This window comes from Globicephala melas, chromosome 13 (assembly GCF_963455315.2).
Source record: "Globicephala melas chromosome 13, mGloMel1.2, whole genome shotgun sequence".
NCBI lineage: Eukaryota > Metazoa > Chordata > Mammalia > Artiodactyla > Delphinidae > Globicephala > Globicephala melas.
In genome coordinates, this window is record NC_083326.1 from 6,430,732 (window position 1) to 6,457,624 (window position 26,893).

Consider the following 26,893-nt stretch of genomic DNA (forward strand, 5'->3'; position numbering starts at 1 on the left):
AAATGAAAAGTCCTGCCCTCTGGTACCTACCTTTAGATTGGCACAGGATTTGGTTGTTAAGCTGTGCCTTCTCATCTTTCAGGAGGGCATTTTCTTGCTCCAGGTCGGCAACTCGCTGAAAGAGAGAGCAGGGGGAAGAATATTTGCCTGTGAAGCCGGGCAGAGGAAAGGCTCCTTTTGTGAGGTCTGAACTTCAGCTGGTTAAGTTTAAATGCTCTTTTTACTAAAGAAAATTGAATCGGCCAAAGCTGCTTTCATTTGGGGATTAAAATTGTACACTGAAAGAAAAACCCCATTAGAACAAGGCAGATGAGTTTACCACTGTTTGTGGTTTTGCAATGCCCACAGAAACCTCATGAAAAGTCTACGCCAAGGTCATATGCTGTGTTCAGGATCTTACAGTGATAACTGGCCTTCTTGTATTTAGTTCCGTGTCTTGGTAAATTCTGAGCTCTCATGTTTGAGTCTCAGGAAAGCCTAAAGCTCACAATGAAGAATTACCCCTGGTCTTCACCCGCCCCTGCCCATGTGTGTCTCACTGGACCCGCACAGCTCAGATGCTGGGGAAGGGAAGGAGCCTTGCTATTGACTTTCAACTAGAGGATGTGAATTATGTTCAGTGAAGCTGCTGTTTTCCTAAGCACAGTACCCTGTGCTAGGTGTGGCAAAAGACAAAAAAATGAGTGTAAGACAGGCTCCCAGGTTTTGGTCTGAGTGATAAGCATAAACAACCTCGCTCCCTTTGGTTGAAGAAATCGGTTCTGGCTATCTGTGGTACATTTTATGACCTACTGGGGAGAGGCTTCTTCCCAGCCTGGGTAGAAAGAGCCTCAAAATGCCATCCTCAGTACAATAACAGAACACGTGATGACCAGCCTGTTCAGAGTAGCTGAGACTAGATGGTGACCTACCAGAATTGCTACCTAGGAGATTGTGGCATGGAATCCAGGGGGAGAGAGGATCACACAGATCCCAGAGGACCCACCTGCACTCCCTTGAAATGCTGCTAGACCCCGTGGCAGGAAAAGCAGGAAAGGAGGCCCCAGGGATGCTGGCTAAAGGGCAGAAGCCTTGGAGAGGTTTGAGTTCCAACTAGTTATGTTTCAATGCCATCTTCCCTTCCTCCTGGCTTTAAAGATAAGCTTAAGGTACGAAGAGGTGAGTTAAGAGAACTGCTCCCCCCAAGCCCCAGCATCACATAGAAAGGGTCAGGAGAGAACCGCAACGAGGCTGGAGTCCAGGACTGAGGTCTGCTGTTCTCCCCTTCGGAATTCAGACGGCAGTGGCTCCACTTAGGTGCCTTGGCCCCTCTGGGGAGCTGCTGACAGTCTGCAGGCGGCGTGCTCTCTAAGGATCCTTACAGAGAAGAGCAGACACACAGTACTGGCAGAGGCTTGCAAAAGGTCCAAGCCATTTGTTAACCCTCCATTAACATGACCCAACTCCTTCAAACTTCAAGGAGGTTTCAATCTCCTTCAAAATGTGGCTCAAAACTACCTTCCAGGACACTGTCCCATCCTGGCAACGGGACACTGCAGCTCCTTTGCAATCTCAGTTCAGATGGACTCAGTTTCCCTCGTCAGCTCATCTGCGGATGTGCTGGTGAGAGTTACAGGAATGAGGCTCTGACTAGTGAGTGCAATGCTGACACTACTCTAGGTCGAGAACCGCTGGCATTACGTCTTTATGTTCAGCAGACCCGTTCCCACCAAGTAGATTATTACCCCCTTCATGGTCAGGAACTCTCTCTATGGAGGATCAGGCAAAGGACCATGCTCTGCCCCCCCACAGGATATCAAATGAGATAAGGCTGGTAAATATGTATACACTCATGTAACTAATTATACCAAACTGTTATCTTCGTCGACAATTTATTTTTTATTATAATGAACACAACTGATGTTTCGTGTCCACAGAGAGCAAACCTGACTTGGCGGTGAGGGCAAAGTATAAAAGAAAAAGCATCGGGATGGACGCTGTTTTATCATCAAAGGCTCCCACTTGCGAAGCCTAGTTCTGGCCCAGGGGGTGACACAGGGCAAGGCTGTCACTCATCCATCACACACTTCCTGATGCGCTTCTCTGTACCAGGAGCCCTGCCAGGGGCTAGGGGATGCAAAATGAACAAGACTCAAGGTAGCTGCCCACAGAGAGGGCCCAGCCTAGCAGGGCTGAGGAACAGGTGGGTAACAGTGAGAAAGCAGGTAAGGGCCATAGCAGGTTTCCGTAAAGCAGGGTTTCTCAGTCTTGGCGCTACGGCCCTGCCCCCTGGCAGACACGCGCCTGCTCAGCCTGGACCAGAGGCCTCAGCAGGACCCAGGGGCCACGTTCCAGGCTGTCACATCATCAGTACCCGGCCCGACGCGGGCACCTAACGCTTGTTGAACGAATGAATTGCCCTGCAGATCCAGTTAAGGAGCCCAAGCTTTCCTCATGCAAAAATCAGGACTCCTTTAAAGGGTTTTTTGTTTTTTTAAATGTGTTTATCGTTGACTGAAACATCTAGAAGACATGAGCTTGTTTAATCAAATAATTCAATTCGGCTCAGGAGGCCAGGAAAAAAGCACTCTTTAAATTCATCTAATTTGCTGTTATTGGACGCAGTTCACCACCCAATGACCTCACGTGTGCCTTTAAATTAGCTTGGCAAATACTCAAAATAGCTTTCCCTTTTCTAGGTGTACAAGTAAAGTCAAACTGAAAACGACCAACAGAAGAAACCGCGTGGTGTGAACCTCTACAACAAAAAGCCCACGCAGGGTGCAGCCAGAGTGAAGCTCCACCTGGTGCCACAGTCAGGAGGGCAGGACTCCAGTCCCCCTCGGAGAAGCAAGACCGCAACCCCTGAACCAGTGGACCAGGGTGAGTGGCTGCTCAGATCAGGCTGTGAGGTAACCAGACCCTCCGTGGAACTAGGCCTTCCATTCCCTAAACCACCTTCTGTATACACGGGCAGCTCACAGAGCAGGTGGGCACCTGAGACGGCTTCCAGGATCACTCAGTGCTCATGACTGTCCTCTGAGCATCCTACAGGCCGGCAACGTCCCTCTGAAGTGGAGCGTGTCGTCTGCCCAGTAGAGGGCGCATGCCACCACCACGAGGCTGGACCTGAAACCTCCATTCCTCCGAATGCAGGCGAAGATCATGAAGCTTCTTCACAACCACCTGTGATCTAAAATCTCAGCCAAGACTCCAGCTGGCGGGGCAGCCACGGTTACGAGCGTGTACCCACTAAAAGCTGTTGTGCGGGCGCCTCATTTCTTTCCTCCGTCTCCCTCCAAGGCTTTGATTCCAAAAGACAGGCCTCTGATGAACTCAGCTTTGTTATTCTAAGCCATTCATCAAAGTGGCATTGGGGAGCTTTGCTTTTCTTCCTGCCTGAGCAGTTCTGGAGGTAGGCGCACAGCAGGAGGGATGGGCCCCATCTCAGCTCCACATCCCAGGCGGGGGCAGAGAGCGCTCCCCCAATCACACTTCCCCAGGTGCTGGCCATCCCCAGTCTCCCCAACCAGCTAGTATATGGAGAGTTTGTTGGCCGCCGTTGTGGTGGGTGACAAACTTCTGCAGCCAAATGGCCTTGCTTTTGTTGTCAGGGACGCAGGCTGCAGGGGGAGACGCTAACACAGAGTCAGGCAGGTGTGTCCTCTCCGGTGATAAATAGCTCCCTCGCCAGCTGTGGCGGCTCATTAAACATCATTCAGCAGCTCCTTTTTTTTTTTTTTTTTTGGTGGAGGGGTCTTTTAACTCTTGCAAGGCAATATTTTTGGGAGTGTTTCTTACCTCTAAAAGGTGACTGGGGACAGATCATCAGAACCAACACTGGTGTAAATCAGGCTAGTTTAGTCCCTGGTAAGTTAAATGAAACAAATGCCTCAGCTAAGTAACTGCCTTTACTAGTGATAATGTTTGGGGATACAATGTAGCTCTGGGCTTTTGGTTTTGTTTTGACTCAGTTTTTTCAAGTTGGGTTCTTGCACAAATGCAAGTCTTCTAGTAGAAAACCACAGCTGGCTGTGGCCCTGAGCAGACCGGGTCCAGCTCGTAACCACTAGGCCACCCTGCATCCTGACAGGTCAGAAGGCTGACACATGAAGGACAGTGATGTCGAAGCCTGGAGCAGGCCTCAAACACCTGGTTCCGACAGCAGAGTTCCAGGAAGGCGTTCGGGGCGGGAGGGACCTGGTGTGTGCTGCAGGGACCAAGTGCACCAGACAGACTTGCTCATCTCTCTGGAGGGTTCACGGCCAATGTTGCCTTCAAGGTCAGAAGATCCTTCCTGATGTGATCCCACCACCTTCCTACCCTTCTCCTTGCTCTGTCCACCTCAGCCCGATGGCCTCCTTGTTGGTCCTTGAACCCACCCAGCCTACTCCCACCGCAGGGCTGACGCACCTGCTGTGACATTTGTCACCTGTTCCCTAGAAGTCCCCATGGCTCATTCCTCACCTCACTCAGGTATCTTCTCAGCGGGAGTCTGAATGAAACACACCTGCCCTGGCCCCAAAGGTTCCCCTCTATCCCTTTACTCTGCTTTATTTCTCTTTATTGCACATGAGGGATAATTTGTATGATTCCCATCTGTATACTCTCCAATAACCCCCAAATATTTACACTCCCTAAGAATGAGAAGGACCTTTTCTTTTTTTTTTTGCGGTACACGGGCCTCTCACTGTTGTGGCCTCTCCCATTGCGGAGCACAGGCTCCGGACGCGCAGGCTCAGCGGCCATGGCTCACGGGCCCAGCCGCCCCACGGCATGTAGGATCCTCCCAGACAAGGGCACGAACTCGTGTCCCCTGCATCAGCAGGCGGACTCTCAACCACTGCGCCACCAGGGAAGCCCAAGAGAAGGACCTTTAAAATTGCTTACTTTTGCACCAGTGTGCAGAACAGTGCCTAACAAATACACTCAATAAATTACTGAATAAACGAAGGGCTGTGAGCTTCCATGATTTCTGCAGTGAGATAACGTCCTTCCATGAGACGCATGGGGTCCTCTTTCTAACAATCATCAGCCTCCTTATGAACCATGAAGCCCGCTGACAGCACAACTCTGAGTCTTAATGGGCCAAAGAAGTCCTGTTCTGTATCATTGGGGGGGGAAGGCTCAAAACATTCCACTGTGAGAACCCCCCTACCCCCAAAGGCAGATCTTTTTACCTCTATTTGGAAAAACAGAACACCTTTACATTGGAACTATCCAAGGTAACTATCTGCTGGTGGTTCGGTGGCCGATGACACAATGCAACACAGAACCCCAACTGCACCAGCCTGAACACTCGAGGCCTGCGGGGCTCACAGGTGTCAAGGACCCTCGCTCAGAGCCAGGGACCTAGCTGTGGGCTGCTCTTTCTTACCCACCCACAGCCCTGCTCTGAGCCAGGCCGTGCTGGCCTCACCAGCAGAGCAGATTCTGGATAATGAGCCATTGCCTCTGTGTCAAGGGCAGCCCTGGGACTCACGTCTCTTTCATCAGGGATAGGAAACAGCACAGCTGCACAAGTCCGTCAGCGCAGGGATCACTGATAGCTTTAAGAAGGAACAAAATACACATCCCACAGATAAAAGGAAAGGAGGCTCCAGGCCGAGGTGCGGACCACTCTGGGGAGAGGCCCCAACAAAGACACCTTTAATAGAACGACTGTCAGCTAACTTCTGCAGCTGATGGGGGTGGGTCATGCCCAGGCTCTGCCCCCAGGGAGGCCTGGCCTCCCACAGTCCAAGGCAGCATGGCCACGTGGCCTGACAATGAGAATGCCGTCAGAAGCGGGGAGCCCCGAGTTTACCGGGTTGCCAGTTCCAATACAACATTTGCTGACAGAAATATCAAATCCATTAATTACACATCTACCAGCAGGCAGCTCCCTCCCTGCTTCGCCCACCTCACCGATCTTGTTCAGCAAGGAGCAGGCTGCTGGACAAGCCCGAGAAGAAACCCACTGTCTGATTATTCAGCGTTTGTTAAGACTGGACGTGGTACCTTTGATAAATATTAAACCCAGACTCGGCAGAGAAGAACCAGAGGGGGAAAAAGCCAGCCCCTACCTGCCCTACCCCACAGCCACCAGAATAAACGTTTGGAAGACCTTAGAGAAAGAGAAAAATTTGCTTCCACTTTTTCTCCTCCTGGAAGAAGATGGACATCGCACTTAATCATTTCACGCCAGTTTCTTAAGTTACCAGCTTGGGACTTGCTCATATTTGGAGTCAGGGAAGGTGCTTTCCTCGTTCTGCCTCTGTGCCTGCTGTTCCCTTTTTGGCAGTGTCCTTGAATTTTTCTTTTTTCTTGCCAGGACCAAGCTCTCATTGTATTGATATTTAAGACCCAGGTCCAGACTTCAATAGTAACAATTTTTCCAAAGGAGAGGAGGAGGCAGCCCGCTTCCTTATTTGGCTCATGGGATATTATAAACCCTTAGGCTCCCTGGACGGAGACGTGGATACTTTAAAAGTACTGAGTCCCCAAATCACAGTGCCCCAGGGGAGGCAGAGAAGGAGCCTAGGGAGTCCATGAGTCAAGTGCCCTCTGTGGAGGCGGAGACCGCAGACCCCAGTTTTATGATCTGCTGGGTTAACTTCCCAGCATCTCATGTAACCAGCACCCATGTGCAGGGAACCTGCTTTTCTTTTTCTCCCAGGGTCACCAATCTCAAGAGTCTCCAGTTCTGATCTTGGCCTCTTCTCTCTGCCTGTGGATTTCACCATCTTGTCTCTTATTCCCATACAACGGTTACTGTCTATCTGTTAGCAAGGATCCATCAACTACAAGTTTGGAATTCCACACTTTATAGGTTACAGGCTTGTAGCTACATTGTAACGGGGGTTTCCTTAAGCATGTGCTTTACCCCGAAGAATGAAGTCCACTCCAGGCGTGGTGGGTGAGCTGGCAGGTTTATCTGGGCAACAGGCTGCAGGGTGGCCTCTTTTGTGCCAGGCTGCCTGCACCGGTAAGTCCTATGTCTCAATTTCCTCGTCGCCTAATCCCCGTGTGGATCCCCCTTCTGACTCTGGGAAACCCCCTGGAATCTGGGGAAAGCAGTGGCTGACGGTGGGGAAGTTCTGCCCGGGACAGGAAGTGACGTAGGCAAGCCCAGCAGGAGCTGGGTCCGCAAGTGGATGGCAGCCCCCCTATTTCCCGGTTGTGCCTGAGGGCTCAGCCCAGGAGAAAGTAACTGGGCACAGGAAGAGAGAGGCACTACAGAGCAGGGTTGGGGGAGGTTCTTTTTCCTTCTAGAAACCATCAAATACCATCTCATGGAGCTGACTAGCTGCAAGTAGAAGGGGCCTAAAAAATGATCTGAACCAACCTTTCTTCTTCTTCTTTTCTTTTTTTTTTTTTTAAACAGATGAGGGAACTAAGGCCAGTGAGACTTCCTGCATGCACTTGGTAATGGCAATGCAGGGAAGAGAATCTGGAAACTCCTGTGTCTACCTCAGGATGCTTTCTGTGGCAGCACTCAGCTTGCCCCAGTTTTTAAACACTGAAAATTGTTATTTCAATGTTAGGAACACTGAGTCCTTCCCTCTTAGATTCTTAACCCATCGTGACTCTCCAGTGATGGACAGGAACTAAATAAGTGGGCAGTGGGCCATCTTCCCTGTGGCCTGTGGGTTGCCATAAAGATGGGGGAGAGAAGCAGCGTCCTGAGACCGTGGAAGGCTCCACAGGGGCACGTGGGACTTCCCTGGTTTGAACAGCTATCTTGGCAGTGGAGAAGGGAATCTCTGTATCCTGACATTTGAGATGGGAGAGTGGGGTCCAATCCCGTTTTATGGGGTGGAAAGAAAACCTACAGAGCACACCAACCAGAGATTAGTCAACACTTAAACTTAAGGCAAATTCCCCAAAGCACTATGATTATGGGTAGGGATGCCTAGAGGTTGCCCCTAGTCCCTGCAGGCAACGTTAAGAAGAAAGGCCACTACCTCTGTACCGTCTCTCCTGCCAACAGGAACTCGGACTGCAGAGCGGACTCAGTGGCTAGTTCTAGACTATAAGGAACATGCCCAAAGGCACATGTGTGTAACCTTTCAGGGGATGCCATCATGTCCAGGTAATGGCAGAAACTCAATCAGCACTTGCCAGGTGAATGGACACGTGCTTGTGTGGGTTCCCCCAAAGCAGTGGCACTTTACATCTGAACGCAGAGGGACGGTCAGTCTTGGGCACAAGCCCCAGTAAAGTCCATGCCAGTGTAACAGCTGGAAGAAGAAACCACTTCGGAGGGGTGCTCTGTTAGCCAGCCACCACCCAGCTGCCCCTCTGGCCCCGACATACCTTTCTCAGCTCGTCCTTCTCCCGGGTGTGGGCGTCCTCCAGGACCTTACGCTCCGAGTGGGCCCTCTGCAGTTCTGTCCGCAGGCTCTCGACCTCCTCCTGCAGCTGCGGGCTGCTGTCCCCACCCTGGCTCTGCTGGTAGCAGGCCAGCTCCTCCTTCAGCTTCTCTACCTCCGTGGCGTGTGTGGAGGTGATGGCTGACAGCTGCTCCGACAGCATCTTGAACTCTTTGTTCTGGGAGAGCACCAGCAAACAGGGAGGGAGGAAACAGAGGTGGAGAGCAAGGTTAGTGGGACAGGAACAAACATGAAGGTAATTAAAAAAGGGACTTCCAAGGTGGAATTAAACCTCACAATCACCGAACGCTTGAGTGCTTTCTTGGCATCTCCCTAACAAAACTCTACTGTGAACCTAGGAGAAATAAAGGAAAAGAAAAAACACCAGTACTGACATTCAAGGAGTGTTTAGGAGCTGTGACAGAGCTGGAAGCTGGCCGACAGTGGTTAGCCTTCTGTGTCTGGCTGGAGAGATCTCACGCCCGGTTTTTAAGTTGCAGGAACAATGTTTTTGGCTTCTTGGAACTGCAGCCTTTGCTTTTCAGGATTCCCTGCTCCTTCACGCAGGGCCCTCCTGTCCTTGGACTCACTGGCACAAAGAGCTGCAACCTAATCGCTGGCTCTGAGACAAAGGACCTCTTCAGCATCCCCTCTTCCAAGGAGGTCCTCCATGGGGCCTAGGGATCCCTCCCACCACCTGTCAGCTTATCCTGTAAGACTCTGACTCCAGAAACGGATGCCCTGGCAGAACCCGTCCCTGCCGACGAGGTACCCAATCATGTACCCACTCAAGCAATAGGTAAGTGAGAAGCATTCTCCCGGGTGCCTGGCAGAGGTACGGAGGGGGGACTCGGAGGCAGACTGTGGATGAGCTCACACAGAGGAAGCCCTGAGGACCCAGGGCCAGTGTCAAGTGCTAGTGTAAACATGGGCAGGAAGTGGTGCTGCAGTTGAGCATATCAGCTCAAAGTGGTTAGCAGGGAAAGTGCAGTGGAAGAAGCAGGGTTCTCCCAGTAACCAAGCAAGCAAGCAACAGTCAGTGACAATTCTTCATTGCTGTTCTCTGCAGGAGCTCCAAGTAGAACAGAGCTATTGGCTAAGCTACCAACAAGCTGGGGCGTCAGGAACCAATGACTAATTCACACCAGCAGTGAAGCTTCATGGGAAGCAGCGAGGGGCGGCAAAAGAACAGCTGTGGGACCCAGCACAACACCATGAATGCCGTGGGACCTTAAGGCTGAGACCCACTGTTGGTGTCCAAGCGGTACATTTCCCTCATTGATACAGCACAGAAAGATCCTCCCACAGTCTGTGGAAACCTCCCAGTTATTACCTGACATGCCCTCATGTCTGGTCTGACAGTCAGCCTTGCTCTAAGTAATCACAAATAAAAAATCCAATTAGGCAGCATCTGTTTAAAAACCCCAGTGCCATCTGCACTGCCCACCCAGCTCTGGGTCTCCCAGGAAGCTGAAGAGTCTCTGTACAAGGGGGGTGGGGTTCAGGGAGGGAACACGTGTTGGACTAGCCACCTTGACTTTGTTCTGCTCTGGGCGGGAAGCGAGGTTCCTCCAGGTGCTGCAGCCTGGGTCAGATCCCCGGAAACGTGGGAAGGAGGACGGGGCTGCGGAGGCCTCTAGATGGAGCAGGTGTGGGGTGTGGAGAGGTACACAAAGTGATGGCGACATCCTGCTATGGGCAGTGATGACACCCCAGGACCCTCATGCAAAGATAACATGTCTAGGAGGCCAGCTCTTTGCTTTCATTGACACGCACGCTGAGGCGGGGCTCTGGGAAGTTGGGGAGTTAAGAGACTGGACCCAGACAGACCTGTGCTCAGACCGCAGCTCTATCCTGATCAGCTGCGAACGTGTGGTCAGGTCATTCCTCCTCCCTGTGCCTGGCTTCCTCATGTGTGAAAGACAGATAACTGTAACTCCTTCCTCACAGGGTTTTATCAAGGCTCAGGGAGATTAAGGGCTTCCCTGGGGCCCGGCACCAGGGGCACAGTTAGTGCTTGATAAAGGGCAGCTTCTTCATCATTCAGTTCTCTAGGGACCCCCTGGGAGAGATGCTACGAACTCTTTGCCGGCCGCCTGGGGAGTGGGTGGGAGATTCCTAACAGCGGCACATTTCCTGTTCCGGAGGCATGGTTTTAGAAAGGAGGACCCCAGAAGGGCCCAGCAGTTTCCTGCCTCATCCTCATGCCATGGAACCCATGGCCGTGCAGCCAAGCCTGGCACAGGGAGTGGTGAGGGGCACTTGCCCCTCATAGACCCCGGAAACCCTCCCTGTGACGGCAGGCCAGGCTCCCTGGAGCTGCCTTTGTCAGTGTGACTCGAGACCCGGCCAGCTCTGTCCTCCAGCGAGGGCCTTTTCCTAACAGCAGCGGGCTGGGGATTTCCATATGGACCCCTGTTCTCCTCGAGCTCCCCAGACATCCCGAGAGGATGCTTACTCTGCACCACTGCTCAAGGGCACTGTACTACATGATTCACATCTATTAACTCATTCTCTAGTCACAAAAATCCTATGTAGTAAGGCTGATTAATATCTCCATTTCACAGTTGAGAAAACTGAGGCACAGAGGACATAAAACTGTAACTTGTCACATACGATATTTCAAATGTACATGGATGAAAAATAAAATATTAACTAATGTTTACCGAGTGTGTACTAAGTACACTGAATCAAACTGATTGAAAAGGTTACTGACTTGTAAATAAGTTCATCTGTCCCTTTTTTTTTTAAGTTTCCACATGTAAGTGATATCATATGATATTTGTCTTAGAAATAGAGTCACAAATGTAGAAAACAAACTTATGTTTACCAGGGGGGAAAGAGGGGAAGGAGAAATTGGGAGATTGGGATTGACACATACACACTACTGTATATAAAATAGAAAACTAATAAGAACTACTGTATAGCACGGGGATCTCTACTGGATACTCTGTAATGACCTATGTGGGAAAAGAATCTAAAAAAGAGTGGATATGTGTGTATGTATAACTTACCCACTTTACTGTATATCTGAAACAAACACAACATTGTAAATCAACTACACTCCAATAAAAAATTTTTTAAAAATAGGAAAAAAAAGAATCTTAATATGTTGTAAAATAAATAAATAAGTGAATAAATAAATAAACAAATAAATAAATAGAGGTTACTGACTGAATCCATACATTTGCATCATATTTTCATATATCAAATAAAATATATTTAAATATAGCCTTATACTCATAAAGGTCTAAGCAACTTGACCCTCATTGTAAAAATATTGTTAGCTCAACTGGCCTTCTCACTCTCCACGCTGTGCTTGAATAAAGCCAGATGGATAGAGCCAAGTTCATAGGTTACATCATTTTGGCTGAAAAATGTCACACCACAGGCCTACACCAGGAACACTGCAAGAAATCATCCCAGGAACTGTCACTGAACTTACTGCTGAAGGATACTGTGAAGGATGTGGTTTATTACATCAGATTCTGAAAACCCACAGGATACCTGTCTCAGCACCACGGACAGCTCCAAACCCTCCTCAACTCTTTCAACAGCTCTCAAGGGATCCTGTTCCCTTCTTTCTGTTTGCTTGGGAGCTTCGTGCTAAACTTGCATCTTGTCTCTTCAGTTGGGTGCACAAAACCTTAAACATGAATTTGGGGCACTAACCTTACCCTGCTTTTATCTTTCAGTTTCCTCCTTTGCTGACTTCTTGGCAGTGGGGATACTTTTTAAAAAAAGCTTCCCCTCGTGATTCTTCATTGCAGTCTGGAGCTGGAAACCACTTTATTAGCCACTTTATGGCATCAGTGAATTTTTGAGCTAGAAGTTAGAGATCTTAGGCCAATTGTCTCTGAGGAACTCAAGGCCTAATCAGAGATTCGGCCATAACCCCAAACTGTCAGCTCTGGTTGCAGGTATAACTGAGACAGAACTCAAACCTCCATCCAGCTGGGACTTTGTCCACCACACCTCATGCTGCTCTGACAAATACTCTGGGATGCCTTCGCCTATGTTGTTCCTGGCACACGTGTATCCTTTCCTCCTGGCTAAGAACCCTGCGTGTCAGGGGAGCAGCTGCCTGAGCTGTCTCCAGCCATAAAGAAAGAACAGAAACCCATTCATTTACAAAGGCCAGCCCTGCCTGCTAAGAGACTGCAATAAAACAAGTCCTGGTGCCACGGATTACGCTGCTGACTCCTCTCGTGACACAGCACCACACGTGTTCTTTGACACTGGGTCACACACCCCACTGTCCAAGGACGACGCTGTCTATGAGAATGAACCCCAAACAAAGCTAAGGGTCTTCCTTGTTCTGAGGAATTCTCACATGTCTGAAGAATCCCGTAATATGCAGATATCCTAAAATTTGGTTGGAGGCAGCAGAACATTCTTTGGAACCAAACTGCCAAGTTTCAATCCTAGCCATGCTACTTACTAGCTGTGTGGCCTTGCGGGCTACTTAACCTCTCTGTGCCTGTTTAAAATGGGAATAATGTTAAATCTCATAGGGTTGTGGTAAGGATCAAATGAGTTGACACATGAGAACAGCGCCTAGCACACAGTCAGGCAACATGGGGAGGGACACAAGAAAGCAAGATCTAACCCACCCCCTCCTGCCTCTTCTCCTTACCCTCTGCACACAGGGTAACACCTGCCACTACTCACAGATGTTTGCCAAGCAGGAAGCTGAAGGCAAAAAGCTCTTTAAAAATAGGCCTTTTAAATCTGCTTCTCTTTGATGTTCCAGCACATGGAGTATAAAATACCAGATTTATTCTTAACCTCTCAAGTCAACTTGAGAAATCAGCAATGCCAATGTAGGGCCCTATGGCTGGAACCTAGGGCCGAGGCGGCAGGGCAGTACATGGGGCTCCTGGCAGGGTGCAGCAGTGCCAACAAAATCTGCTTGTCCCTCTGACTATACCTTGCTCAGAAGGTTAATTGGCACAATGTCTTTCCTGGCCAGTCATCAACAGCCATAATAATAATAATAATAATAATGGCAATGATAATAATAATACAACCCTAGGTCCTCCTTGTGATTGTGTTTTCCAAATGGCTGATCCCAGAGTACAGACCTTTTCTTATCCACTCCTGATGCTCTGGGTAGATATGTCTTCCTCCCTGACCTGACCTATCACTGTAGGCCAACCAGGGCCAGGTATGTATTGAGTGTCCTCCACCCTGCACTGAGCTTTCTGTCTTGCTTCCCCACTAGGGAGCCAAGCCAAAGAAGACACCTGTAGAACTCACATAGAGACAGACACCCAGGGCCACAATTTCTTCTCCAGAAGCCGTCTTTTGCAAGAACAGAAAGGCAGGAACATTTAACCACTTTTGGGCTCCTGTTTAGGGCAGCTGGTTTAGGTGTAAAATGGCTCATTTATTTTCTTGCCCTATTGGGATCATGAGAAGCTTAAAAAAGTGCCTAGCATAGAATAGGTACAATAAAACCACTGACTGCCAAAGCCCTGCCTGGTGGCCCAACTCCAACTGTCTTCCTCCACACCACATACCACACGCCTTCAGCATGTTTCCCCCCTTCCTTTGCTCCATCTTCTTCTTTCCTTTCTCAGGAGGCACCTGAAACCCTCCAGGGCATTGCAAGAGCCTGGTCCTGAGGCCATTAATACCTTACACGAGCAAGGTACCAGTGAGCCTGCTTTCAACTCTGGAAACCCATCTTAAGCCACGACACAGGAAAGGACCGACACTTTAGTGACATTTGGGGTTAAAAACACCAGCATCACCCTCATTATGGCTGTGGGATCAGAAGACCTGGGCTGGAGTGCTGGTTCTGGCACTTTCTAATTCTGTGACCTTGGCCAAGTGCTTGATGCCCCCGATCCACAATTTGCTTGTCTGTTAAATGGCCTCACGAAGTCTTGTGGGGATCAAATGAGAGCTCCCTGGGGAAGCCATGGGTCTCTCTCAAACATGCCCGTGGAGTCTCCCCACAGCCCCACCCCCTGGGTGGGAGCTCAAGACACCAACCTGGTCGTCGATCTTCCGCTGCAGCTGGACCACCTTGTTCTCCATGCCCACGTTGAGGCGTTTTAGGTGCTCTGCTGAGCGGGCCTCAATCTTGAGGGCCTTCAGCTCCCGCTTGGCCTTGAGCCTCCGGAAGCCACACTGGATGACAATGGCCGCGCCCCGAAGCCGCTGGAAGCACCTGCGAGCCAGCCAGCTCCGCACGTGCTTCTGGATGATGGTGGCCTTGTGCTCCCTGAGGACCTGGCAGGGGACAAGCACACACCTGTGGGTTTGCACTGCAGGACGGGAGGAAGGGGCTCATGTACTGCTCTGGGGAGAGAGCCAAGGTCAGCGAGAGACAGCCTCCCTATGGCTTAGGGCTCTGGTGGCCATTTATTTTATGAACAACTTGTAACTAAGTTGGCAGCCTGTGTACCTACAGGAAATGAGCTGTCAAACTCTCCTTTCTAGTTTTTTGTTTTGTTTTTTAACTTTTTATTGGTTAGGAAACCACAGTCTAAAAACCTCAAAGTTGGAGGGGCTTAAACATTATCCAGCTGATAAGCCCCCCGTTCAACAGATGTGGATCCCCTCCTGGTGACGGTGAGCGGGAGAGATGAAGTGACACTGTCGAGTGAGGTTGCTGAGTGGGTTAAATGGCTTGCAGTTACAAACCTGGCTTGCAATTCACTGTTTGTGTTTTTTCCTATCCAGTTAAAAAACCACTCAGAAAATCAAAGCATCATCAGTGTTCTCACGCTAATGCCCTGCAAATAAGTATTTGTGGAATGAATAAATAAACATGTTGAAAGACTAACATGCCCAGTATCACAGCTCTGAGATGAGCTGGGTTCAAACCCTAGTGCCTCCGAAATGCCACCTGTCCCATCCATGGTGACACCACACAGATGTCACCAATCTCCCAGGAATATTCACAGCAGCTTTTCCCACGGGCCCGGGGGTGCTCCATCTGGTGCCTAACCACGTTTTCTTTTTCATTATCAATGTAACACTTTATAGTTTTATTACCGAGAAAATCACACCTTCTCTGATCATACATGAGGTAGACGTTCATTTTAGGAAAACAAAAGACCATTTTAGACATTTCGTTCCAACCCATCTTTCATCTTAGCATTGAGCTTCAGTTATGCGGGGGTGATCTGGTGGATGGGGTGTGTCCTGACGTGGGGCTACCTAACTGGGTCTTTCAGCTTCATTGGATAATGGCCCGGCAGGCAGGAGGTCAGGGTCCTTCTCCTGACCTCACCTCACTGGGCTTCGGGCTGCTAATCAGTTAAATGGAGGAGCTAGCCTGATGACTCCCAATACTTCCCCCTTCTCTCAAGTCTGTGTGAGCCCCAGATAGGTCACCAGACTCTGCCGTGGGCTAACCGAGTGCCCTTGGGCAGGTGAGTCAGCTGCTCCAAGCATCTCACAGCTCTTGAAGGGGTACAATGATACGCACCCTTTCTACCTGTGATACTTAATATGTGTCAACTTGACTGGCCACGGGATGCTCAGGTTAAAGACTGTTTCTGGGTGTGCCTGCGAGGATGTTTCCAGAGAGAGAAGTATTTGAGCCGGTGGGCTCAGTGAAGAGGACTGCCCTCCCCTGTGTAGTGGGCATCATGCCATCCACGGTGGGACTAAATAGAACAAAAGGTGGAGGAAGGAGGAATTCGCCTTCTTCCTGCCTCACTGTTGAGCTGGGACATTTCGTCTCATCTTCTCCTGCCCTCAGACTGGATGTGTACCATCAGCTCCCTTGTCCTGAGGCCTTCAGACTTGGGCTGAATTACACCCCTGACTTTCCTGGGTCTTCCAGCTTGTAGACAGCAGATGGGGGGACTGCTCAGCCTCCATGACTGCACGAGCCACTTCCTCATAATAAACACACACACACACACACACAGAGATACACGCATGTCCTATCGGTTCTGTCTCTCTGGAGAACTTTTGAGACACTACACCTCATGAGACTTTGGTTAGGATTCAGTGAGAGCAGACTTGTGAAATTACTTAGAAAAAAGTTAGAAGCGCCCAAGAAACCTTTATGTTGGTGCCAACCCATTTGCTGCTGCTTAGTTCTGAGTTTACAGCCTGAGTCCCTCAGGGTGGCTACACACCTGGTGGTAGATTCTCCGTACAAACATGCCCCGAGCGAAGGCCTGGATGACGACGGTGGCCCTGCGGACCCTCTGGTAGGCCTGGTGAGCCCTCCGCATGCGGTACTGCTTCTGGAGCACCACGGCCGCCCGGGTCCTCCGCAGATGCTCGGCCAGCCTGGGGAGGGAGAGAGTGGTGGGCCAGACTGACGGAGGCCTCTGGGTCACTCTTGAATGCGAGCCCCTCCCCCCCGGCCCTGCCTGGACTCCACAAGGACAAGCCAACCCTCATCACCGTTACCGACTGTAGCAAGGCCTTGGGGACTTGAGGCTCAGCTCAGAACAGCAGAATTGGCTTCCTCCGTCTTGTGCAAAACGTCTTTCCACATATTTACAACGCAGTCTAAGTCTGATCAACTCTGATCCTCATCTGTCCACTCCCCCACCCGCAAGCCCCTCCTGCGACCTGGGCAGTCCTCAACATCACATGTTCACACCCCTGTCTGGTCCCTGGAGCTCATCGGGTGTGGAGAGGTCAGGAGCCATGTCTCAAGCATCCTTGTACCCCTACATCCAGTACAGGGCCTGGCATAGTGGCACATGGTTAAGTATTTGCTGAATGAATAAAACCTTCTCAGACCTGCAGCGACCCCTCTTTGTTTTCTCATTTCCCAGCCCGTTCTGCTGGGGATACACTGCACATGGGCATCTACTTTCCTCTGTTTCATTTCTGCATTCTCCATCTCACCCCTCAAGACAGACATAAAGTCAGTCCAACACTTTTTACCCTCCTTCAGGGCTTTGTTTGGTATCAGGCTCATAGCGAATGCTCAACTAGAGAGTCAGAATATTAAAAGCTAGAAAGGACCTTGTAAATCATCTAGCGCAGCTCCAGAGTGGGAGGTGACCCACTCAGCCCTGCTCTACCTGCTGAAATGAGTCCGATTCCTGGTCCAGCTCTCCCTGAGCAGTCTCTCTAGAATACAAACACCCTGCAGGGAGAATGCAGGCCAGCTTGCTGCCCAAGTCAGAGCCCCCGGCACAAGGGTGCTCAGTGATGCCCTGACTGTGGATGATGACTTAGTGTTGATACTACTGACAACCTTCTCATTTCCATAGCTTTTGTTCCAGAGACCATCTCTCAGCTCTTCACAGGTAAATTAATGGCGTTCATCATCTCCAGTTCTGCTCGGATAAACAGCTAAACAGCAAGGACAGGAGGGGGAGCTGGAGTAATCTTCTAACTTTATGGTACAAAGGGTGCCTGCCCTGGGCTTGTTTTATATATTCAAGCAGAGATGCCTGAGCAGCCGCTTGTGAAACTTTGGCTTCCAAATGCCAGGCTTCCTGGCAATGACCGTCATTTCTCCGAGGAAATCCGGATCTGCAGAGGTCACTGATTTTGAACTAGGGCTGGGTCCAAAATCTGATGAGCTGTGTAAAGGTCCGGGGATGGGTCTGGTGGCGGGGGTGTCCTCCACGCCCATCCCTCTGCTCTCCGGAGATGCTTATACCGCTTTAGCGTTTCGTCACCAATGACATCACTGAGGAGGGGACGTTTACAGTAAAGTAGCTTCTTCTACACGGTGCTGGGCTGGGTCAGGGCAGCCGACTGGCTTCAGGCTCTGCCCTGAGGTAGCTGCTTGTGGTCAGACAAGGCTCGCCCTCTCTGTGCTGGCTGAGTGCAACGACTCATAGAAGGGACCTCCCCGGGTCTCGCCAGCCCTACTTACCAAACTCCCAAGGGATTGTGAAATTGGTGGCGTAAATCACAAAGCTGGGTGTATGTTGACTGTGACAGAAAGGCTGAAATTATCTCTTTTTCTAAAAGAAGATTGTTTTACTTAAGAGTTTAAGCAAAGGGCAAATGGAGGTTCTGTGGGAAAACCAGCCAGTGCTAGCCTAGGACAGGGACAGACTGGGGGAGGCAAGAGACCTGGGAACTAGACCTACATGCTCAGGTGAGAAGGGCAGGAGAGAGAGAGGCCCAGCTGCTGGGGGAAAGCCGGATGCAGACAGGGCCCAGCAGGAACCACTCGAACTACCGGGGCTGAGAGAGGCCAGCCAGCTCGGAGCTGGTCCCAGCCCCCTGCCCCTCCACCCTCACCGCCAATCTGCTACCTTAGATGTGCCCCGGCTCAGCTCACCTGCGGGCCAGGTGTCCTCGGCAGTACCTCTGCAGAGTTAAGGTAGCTGCCTTCAACCTGCGGTATTTCACCTTCTGCAGCCAGCCCCGGACGGTTTTCTGGATCATGATGGTGGCTGCCCGGAACTTGTCAGCCCGAAGCTTCTCCAGGTAGGCCACCTGGCCTGCCCGGAAGAAGATCTTGGTGCGGCCAAACTGGAACTTGTCAGGATCCTTTACAAGGCAGGGAGGGGAGCTGGTTCACCATCCGTGAGCAGTAAGGGAAAGCACCCTACCACCCCAGGTCCTCTGACGTACAATTCCCTTGCCAGGTGTCACATGCCCCTGCTCCTTAAACAAATGCTGAGAGTTAGTGTGTTAACAGACCCCGAGCCTGTCCCTACTACTGGTCAGACACTGAATGCAGCAGTGAAAAAGATCCCTGCCCGCCAGCAACTGACATCGCCGTGAGGGCAGCCGGACAAGCAAACAAGGACACAGTACATTTCAGGCAGTGCTGAAGATTACGGAGACAATAAACTGAGGGCTGGAGGACAGGATGGAGATGTTGAAATAGGCTAATCGAGGAAGGCATTTCTATGGAGGTGATGTTTAAGCAAAGGCCTGAACGAAGTGAAAGGAGGCAGGTGTGGGAAATTACGAATATATTGCAAATAACCCCCAAATACATTTTATTTGGTTTCTAACTATGTTGTGAGGTTTTTTCAGACATATAATTACTATCTTTAATTACATCTATTCAGGTTGAAGTTAACTGCCCTTCCCTGCGCTCACCCTGGTGGATAAGGGAAGATGACCCAGCCACGTGTATGCGGACGAGCCTGGGCTACAATATTCGATAGGCAACTCACGATAATTTTGCTCCCTTGGCATGCAGACCATAAGGAGGAGATAATGAGCCAAGGTCTAAGGAGAACACACACACGAGAATACACTTCACGTTGACAAATGGCTCTGAAATAATGCTGAGTCACCACTCTTCACGGCCAAGCCCTGGACGGCTAACGGGAACCTGGCTCCACGCACAGGAAAGCCAGGCTGCCTGAGCCATGGCTGAGCTGGGACACAGCATCTGGCTAGACCGTCACTGACTGTCCCCTCCATGGTCGGGCTGCCGGTGAAGCTGGGAGGAGCGAGCTGCGAGGCCCTGGTTCTCATCCCTGCATCTGCTCAGGGCCCTCAGCTCACGCCGGGAGGAACAGGGGCTCGCCTGGGCGGGGAAGCTCTGAGGCGGCCGAGGCCTTGCCTGCATCACTGCCCTGCTGGGGAGACTCCTCTTCGGTGAGCAGGGCTCCAGAAGCAAAAGGTGGGCGGCTCAGCCCTCAGTCGGGGGACAAGCCTGGCTACTGGGCCTTTAGCAGAGCTAGGGCCTGGGGGGTGCCTGCTGCATCTCAGGAACCACAGTACACAGGCTCCGTTTCCTATTCTGGAAAAAACCACCATGGAAAGGGCAGTCTGGTTCACAGAGCCACAATTTTTACAAATGAGGATCTCTCTGAAGGTCCTGCCTGCTACAGCCATCACCACTGCCCTGATGGCTGCACTCCCCTTCCCCCAGGTGTCTTGAGAACTTCTACCCCAGGCCTGCTTTCTGTAACCCCTAGAACTGGCTATACTCTTCACATACCAATCAGAGGTTATCTTTTGAGAACCCTTCTCCAGTAATCAGAGACTGAGGGAGTAGAAAGGAATCTTAGCAATCTACCCCAAGCCACTGCTTTTATTTTTACAGATGCCTAGAATGTTGAGGTGACTTGCCAAAGGTCTCACTGAAAATATCAAGGAATAGAACCCGAGACCCAGGACTCCCAGACCAGAGGTCTCTTACCACACCACGCCGCTTCTGTAATACCACCTCCTTCTCATACCCCTCACATACATATTTGCTCGTGCTCTCTGGGTCTCAGGAGATGCTTGTTAATATGCTCCTTCACTGTCAGGATGAAGGTTCAGGTTTGCATGACGGCCAGTGATGTCTATAACCACACTAGATGACCATCTGTCCTGGAGGGCAGGGCCCACCTAGTACACTCTTTCAATAACCCTCACACTGACCACTCCAGGTTAGTACATAGGAAGAACTCAATAAACATTTGAGGAGTTAAAGAAAAAAAAATTCAGGCTAAAGATGGAGGTATTCCTACAATCCTTGCAGGACGAGACTATCAATCGTGAGCAACCTCATGATGCAGCCCCTGGCCCGTGGCTGCCGGCCAATGGATGTGGCCGGTGAGCGCCTACTGCCTGGCCTACAGGCCGCCTTCGTCACTGCTTCTCTCCTAATCACTTTGCTCTAAAATGTACTATGACATAAATCACAGCAAGATCCTTGATGGCCCACCTCCTAGAGAAATGGAAATAAAAACAAAAATAAACAAATGGGACCTAATGAAACTTCAAAGCTTTTGCACAGCAAAGGAAACCATAAACAAGATGAAAGACAACCCTCAGAATGGGAGAAAATATTTGCAAATGAAGCAACTGACAAAGGATTAATCTCCAAAATTTACAAGCAGTTCATGCAGCTCAATAACCAAAAAACAAACAACCCAATCCAAAAATGGGCAGAAGACCTAAATAGACATTTCTCCAAAGAACAAATACAGATTGCCAACAAACACATGAAAGAATGCTCAACATCGTTAATCATTAGAGAAATGCAAATCAAAACTACAATGAGGTATCATCTCACACCAGTCAGAACGGCCATCTTCAAAAAATCTAGAAACAATAAATGCTGGAGAGGGTGTGGAGAAAAGGGAACACTCTTGCACTGCTGGTGGGAATGTGAATTGATACAGCCACTATGGAGAACAGTATGGAGGTTCCTTAAAAAACTACAAATAGCACTACCATACGACCTAGCAATCCCACTACTGGGCATATACCCTGAGAAAACCATAATTCAAAAAGTCATGTACCAAAATGTTCATCGCAGCTCTATTTACAATAGCCAGGACATGGAAGCAACCTAAGTGTCCATCAACAGATGAATGGATAAAGAAGATGTGGCGCATATATACAATGGAATATTACTCAGCCATAAAAAGAAACGAAATTTAGTTATTTGTTGTGAGGTGGATGGACCTAGAGTCTGTCATACAGAGTGAAGTAAGTCAGAAAGTCAGAAAAACAAATACCATATGCTAACACATATATATGGAATCTAAGAAAAAAAGATAGTCATGAAGAACCTAGGGGTAAGATGGGAATGGAGATGCAGACCTACTAGAGAATGGACTTGAGGATGTGGGGAGGGGGAAGGGTAGGCTGTGACAAAGTGAGAGAGTGGCATAGACATATATACACTACCGAACATAAAATAGATAGCTAGTGGGAAGCAGCCCCATAGCACAGGGAGATCAGCTCAGTGCTTTGTGATCACCTAGAGGGGTGGGATAGGGAGGGTGGGAGGGAGGGAGACGCAAGAGGGAAGAGATATGGGAACGTGTATATGTATAACTGATTCACTTTGTTATAAAGCAGAAACTAACACACCATTGTAAAGCAATTATACTCCAATAAAGGTGTTAAAATAAATAAATAAAATAAAATAAAATAAAATAAAATAAAATAAAATAAAATGTACTAAGCACGTTCCTGGAGAGGGCAGGGAGCTGGAATGTGCCATTTTAGTCTAACGTGTGGCTTTGCCGAGTCTCAGTTGCTTGAAGTCCCAAGTCACTTAGCATTGGTGACCAGAAGATGTGGTCCCCAAAAAAGGGAAAAAACAAACCAAAAAAGGAAATAGAAGGTCTCTAGGTAAGTCTTAAAGCACTGATCCTTATTCCATCTCTAAGAAGGGTAATTATACAGTGACATTAATTAATCAGTCAGACTCAGCGGGTGATGTGGTTTAGACTGTGGGGGCTCCTGAGTCGCCTTGGGCAATTTATATCAGCTGCCCGTGCCTCAGTTTTCCTCAGCTGTGAAATGGGCATCATGTTGTATCTTTCTCGTGAGGAAATGTTAGGATGAGATGAAGCGTGTGAAGCAGTTAGAAAAGTGTCTGACTCCTAGTAAGTGCTTAATAACCGTGAGCCACTGGTGGCAGGTTTCATCAGGACAAGCTCATGTCACCCATGCAGCCACCTGCACAAAGAGCAAAAGAGCTCACAAAGAGCTCACATCAGAGCTCCTGTGATGACCAGTTATTGTGCTAGGAACAAATGACAGTGGGGCCCTTGCCATTTAGTTGTTCAGAGTCTGGTGAAATGAAAAAGAAGCCCTTAACTACAATACAAGGGGAGAAACGCAAAAATGGAAGACAGAAATTGAGAAGTGTTAGCCAGTGACTAACTCCGACTGGGAGGCTAGGAACAGGCTTCAAAGATCAGAAAGCATTTTAGAGCTCAATCTAGAGGGAAAGTAAAACCTGGCCGGACAGGTAAAAGAAGGAAAAAGCACTTCAGGCAGAGGAAACAGTACGTATTCACATACTTTAGGGAATTCACCTGTTCACTCATTCCACAAATGTTTGGTGAGTTACTTCTGTGTGTCAGGCTCAGTACTCATAACTAGGGGAGAGTGTCAATACAAAGACCATCCTCTGAAAGAAAGGAGACACATCTGGAGCACAGGACAGCATGGTATGGGCTCAGAGAGCGCTGGATTGAGGAAACCAGGAGGGCAGAGTTGGCATGGAAGCTGGGCATTAACAAGCCAGCGGCCTGAGCATATCACGAGCAGGACAGAGCAGTGGCACTCGGTCCTGCCAGCTGGAGGGAAGCAGAGTGGGGTAAGCTGAGTCAGCCAGTCGGACCTGGGCCCCCTCCAGAGTACCCTCTGTTTGGGAAGCAGCAGTTCTGCTGGAAACTTGGAGAAATCCAGGGAAGGCAGAGGAAGTGTGGAACTACAGTCTGGAGAAAGGAGAAGGCAGCCCCACGGCAGAGCAGGCTACTTGTGAGCCTTGATTACACGAAGAGGCTCCTGGTACCAGTAGAGAAGGAAGACTCCCGACGCTCCACGGCAACCAGAATCAGCTGACCCTGAACACATTTTTCTCACCCGTTGAAAGAGGACACGTTGAAATGTAAACACCGACAGATACACCACAGCAAAAACCTCAATTAACCAGAGTCCAGAGAACCAACTGCAACCTTCAATTAACGAGATTGTCATCCTTTTACTCTATGGAATAGTTAGCACAGTACTCTGCACTGTCTGCAGCTACAGACTTGAGCTGCTAAGACAACGCTGAGGGTGACTGTGTCACTGTCACAGAATAACATATGACCTTAAAAGCGGATCACCTGGCAATGAGCTATACTCCAGACGAATAGATTTTCCTAGCAAAACAATACTTAGAAATTAAAAAATTTAGAAGTAATTCTCTTACCTTCTTAAAGGAAGATTTTTGATATAATTTAGCCCTTTATTGAGACCATTAAGTACCATACTCTGCTGTAATCCCTGGATACTCTGGAACTAAGAAATATTCAAGGATCTGTCCCTCACTAAAGGCCCCCAAGAGCTCTGCTATAGTTCTCCAGTCCCAAGCGTCAGCTGTTGAGTTCAGATTGTTTCAAATAAAATGAAATCCCCTGCCTTATTTAAAACAAGCATCTGGGGGTGGGCCTGAGGCCGGCTCTGCAGTGAGGAAGCTACCAGAAGCACAGCTATCTTCCCCTCCGCTGGCTCCCAGGCTGTGTCCGGGCTCCAGAGCAGAGCCCCCGGGGGGGTGCACTGGTGCCGGCAGGCTGCGCTGTGGAGCCCCAGGCTTTGGGGAAGCCAGAGATCCCGGCCAGCAGCTTGTAGCCAGGAGCAGCCTCATCGTGACCCCCAGCGTGCTGTATAAACAATTTCATTTTCTATGTGAGCTGTGATGTGGGAAAGGCTAGAAAGTTCTCCAGGCAGGTGAAGGGGCTTCTCCTTTACAGTTGCTGACACAGGCAAATGGATTAATATCTCAGGAACAGTTTCAATACGAGGGGTGAAGACCAGAAAGGCAGTTAACACCTCCCCCACGCCCCTAATCCCAGGGCACCGCGCTGAGCCTCCCCTGGCGCCCAGCAGTCGGGCCGTGCGCAACTCACCTTAATGAGGCTCTCCAGCACGGACTTGCAGATGGCCTTTTTGTCTGTGTTGGCTAGCTCTTTCTTCTTGACCAGCACCCGATACCGGTTGTAGAAGTCATGGTAGGCCCACCTGGAGGGAAAACCGGTGCATCAGGGGACACATCCTGCCTCTCGGCCACACGAGGGCCATGGGTGATCTCAGACAGCGCCCCATGGGGTCAATACGCCTGGCACAAAGCCCTTCTTAGAGCAGCAAAACACGTTCCGGGGCATTCTGTTCTCCCTTGATGCCTTCTGAGAATTTCAGTGTGTAGTTAAGTTATAGAATCATGGCTGGAAGACTGAAAGAAAAAGGAAGCATTGGAGGCTCCCCTGGGAGGGCTGACCAGAGGCAGAACCACTCAGAGGGGGTTTCTGCCCCAAAACGTGGAGCTCCACTCCACTGCTGCTGGAATGGGGGAGCCTTACCTGGAATGCAGCTTGATTTTTCTTCTTATAAAACTAAAACTAATATAGCTCATTGAAAACTTTCTAATGCAGGAAAGCATATGTTAGCAAATAAAGAGAGGCCATATTCTAACCCCTGGAGATACACTGTTCACACATGTTGGTATAGTTTAGAAGGAGCCATTTTTCTCCCGCAAGTAGACTTTATGATTCCACACCACTCCCGCTGCTTATTAGAGTAATGCAGGCCCACTGTAAAGAAAATGTCCATCAACGCACATAAAATAAAGAGCACTTATAATTTCACTACCTTTTTTTTTTTTTTTTTTTTGCGGTACGCGGGCCTCTCACTGTTGTGGCCTCTCCCGTTGCGGAGCACAGGCTCCGGACGCACAGGCTCAGCGGCCATGGCTCACGGGCCCAGCCCCTCTGCGGCATGTGGGATCTTCCCAGACCGGGGCACGAACCTGTGTCCCCTGCATCGGCAGGCGGACTCTCAACCACTGCGCCACCAGGGAAGCCCTAATTTCACTACCTTTTAAGTAAGTGCTGTTCTGGTACATTCTGGAAGGAAATCTTTAAGAGAGCCTTGAGTTTATCCCTTGGCCTCTGAGGAGATCTCTACTTAAACAAATGCAGTCTTTTCAATGACCAAAGACGTCATTTTCCAGGCGGGCTCTGACCCTTTCTCCTGAAAGTGACCTCAGTTCACACGGACGCTCATATTCTCCTCGCTTCTCATCTCAGTTTTCAGGGGACGCTCACAGCCTTTGCGTGGAACTCATGTTCTGTTGCAGCACAATCCTACTCTATGGAGACTTTGAATTTGCAGTCTAAGTCCCTCTGAAGGTGAATTCGGCCCATCTGTCCCCACTCCTTCCGAGTCCTCGGAGGCATCAGGAGATGCTACACACACACTCTGTCTTGAGGTCCACATGCTGTCCACGGTGCCCATTTGGAAATCATGTAGGTGCTGCCTTGAGATCGTGTGTTACCATTTACCATCACCTGTGGCCTTGCTGAGTGACTGTCCAGTTACTCAATCTCCCTCATTCTAAAGTATTAATGCAGAATAAACAGATTGCATCCCTTCTCCTGGAGCACATTCACTTTTAAAAGGGATCCTTTAGAAATTTTATCCAAAGAAATGAGTACTGTGGAATATCAGGGGCCACTGCGAGCTGCTCCCCTTGCCCTCCACAGTCGCATGCCAGTGTGGTCCTTGGGTTCCCCCTCCCTCCCAGGCCACCCATCTCCACTCCCTGGGACGAGAAGGAAAACAGACTGAGCTCAGAGCCTCTCCATGCCTTTGAAGACACTCGCCTGGTTTGGTGGAAGACTTCTAACACAGCCATGGGTGTCAGAGAAGGTGCAAATAACAAAATGGCTTTTTTTTCCATCTTTTTTTTTCTCTACATAAAATGGCTTGTGCCTTACCTTTTTTTAAATAACAGCTTGAGATATAACACACATACTGTAAAGATGTACCTTTTTAAAAGTATACAATTCAATAGTTTTTTAGTACCTTCACAAAGTCGTGCAACTATCCCCAATGTTGAATTCCAGAACATTTCCATCACCCCCAAACGAAACCCGACACCTAGTATCAGTCACTCCCTGTTCTCCCCTCCCCCCAGACCGTGACATCCACTAATATACTTTGTTTCCATGCCCTTTACCTTTTCAATGTGTCCTGTCTGTCACAAATGCAAGGTCACAGGGGAAAGACAGCATCTGTTCTGCTCGGAGCTGACCAGGTGTGCGCATGGCCCTGCTCCGCAGGCTTACAATGTGTGGGTTCCCCCCTTCGGGAGGGGGCGGCAGAGGGTGCTGGGATCGGGCCCAGGTAGTGTTTCTGCTGCTCTG

The 26,893-nt window shown here is 49.7% G+C and overlaps 1 protein-coding gene across 2 annotated transcripts in view; it reads right to left on the minus strand.

Moving 5' to 3' along the window:
- Positions 1-26,893, minus strand: part of MYO5B (myosin VB) — a 388,804-nt gene that overhangs the window by 44,926 nt on the left and 316,985 nt on the right. For both annotated transcript variants that reach the window (XM_030867905.3, XM_030867909.3), the window contains exons 18-23: positions 24,599-24,710; positions 18,565-18,776; positions 16,439-16,595; positions 14,334-14,573; positions 8,278-8,511; positions 31-115 (exon numbers count right to left, since the gene is read on the minus strand). In XM_030867905.3, the coding sequence (XP_030723765.1) occupies positions 31-115; positions 8,278-8,511; positions 14,334-14,573; positions 16,439-16,595; positions 18,565-18,776; positions 24,599-24,710 (1,040 nt within the window). The remainder of the gene's footprint in view (positions 1-30; positions 116-8,277; positions 8,512-14,333; positions 14,574-16,438; positions 16,596-18,564; positions 18,777-24,598; positions 24,711-26,893) is intronic.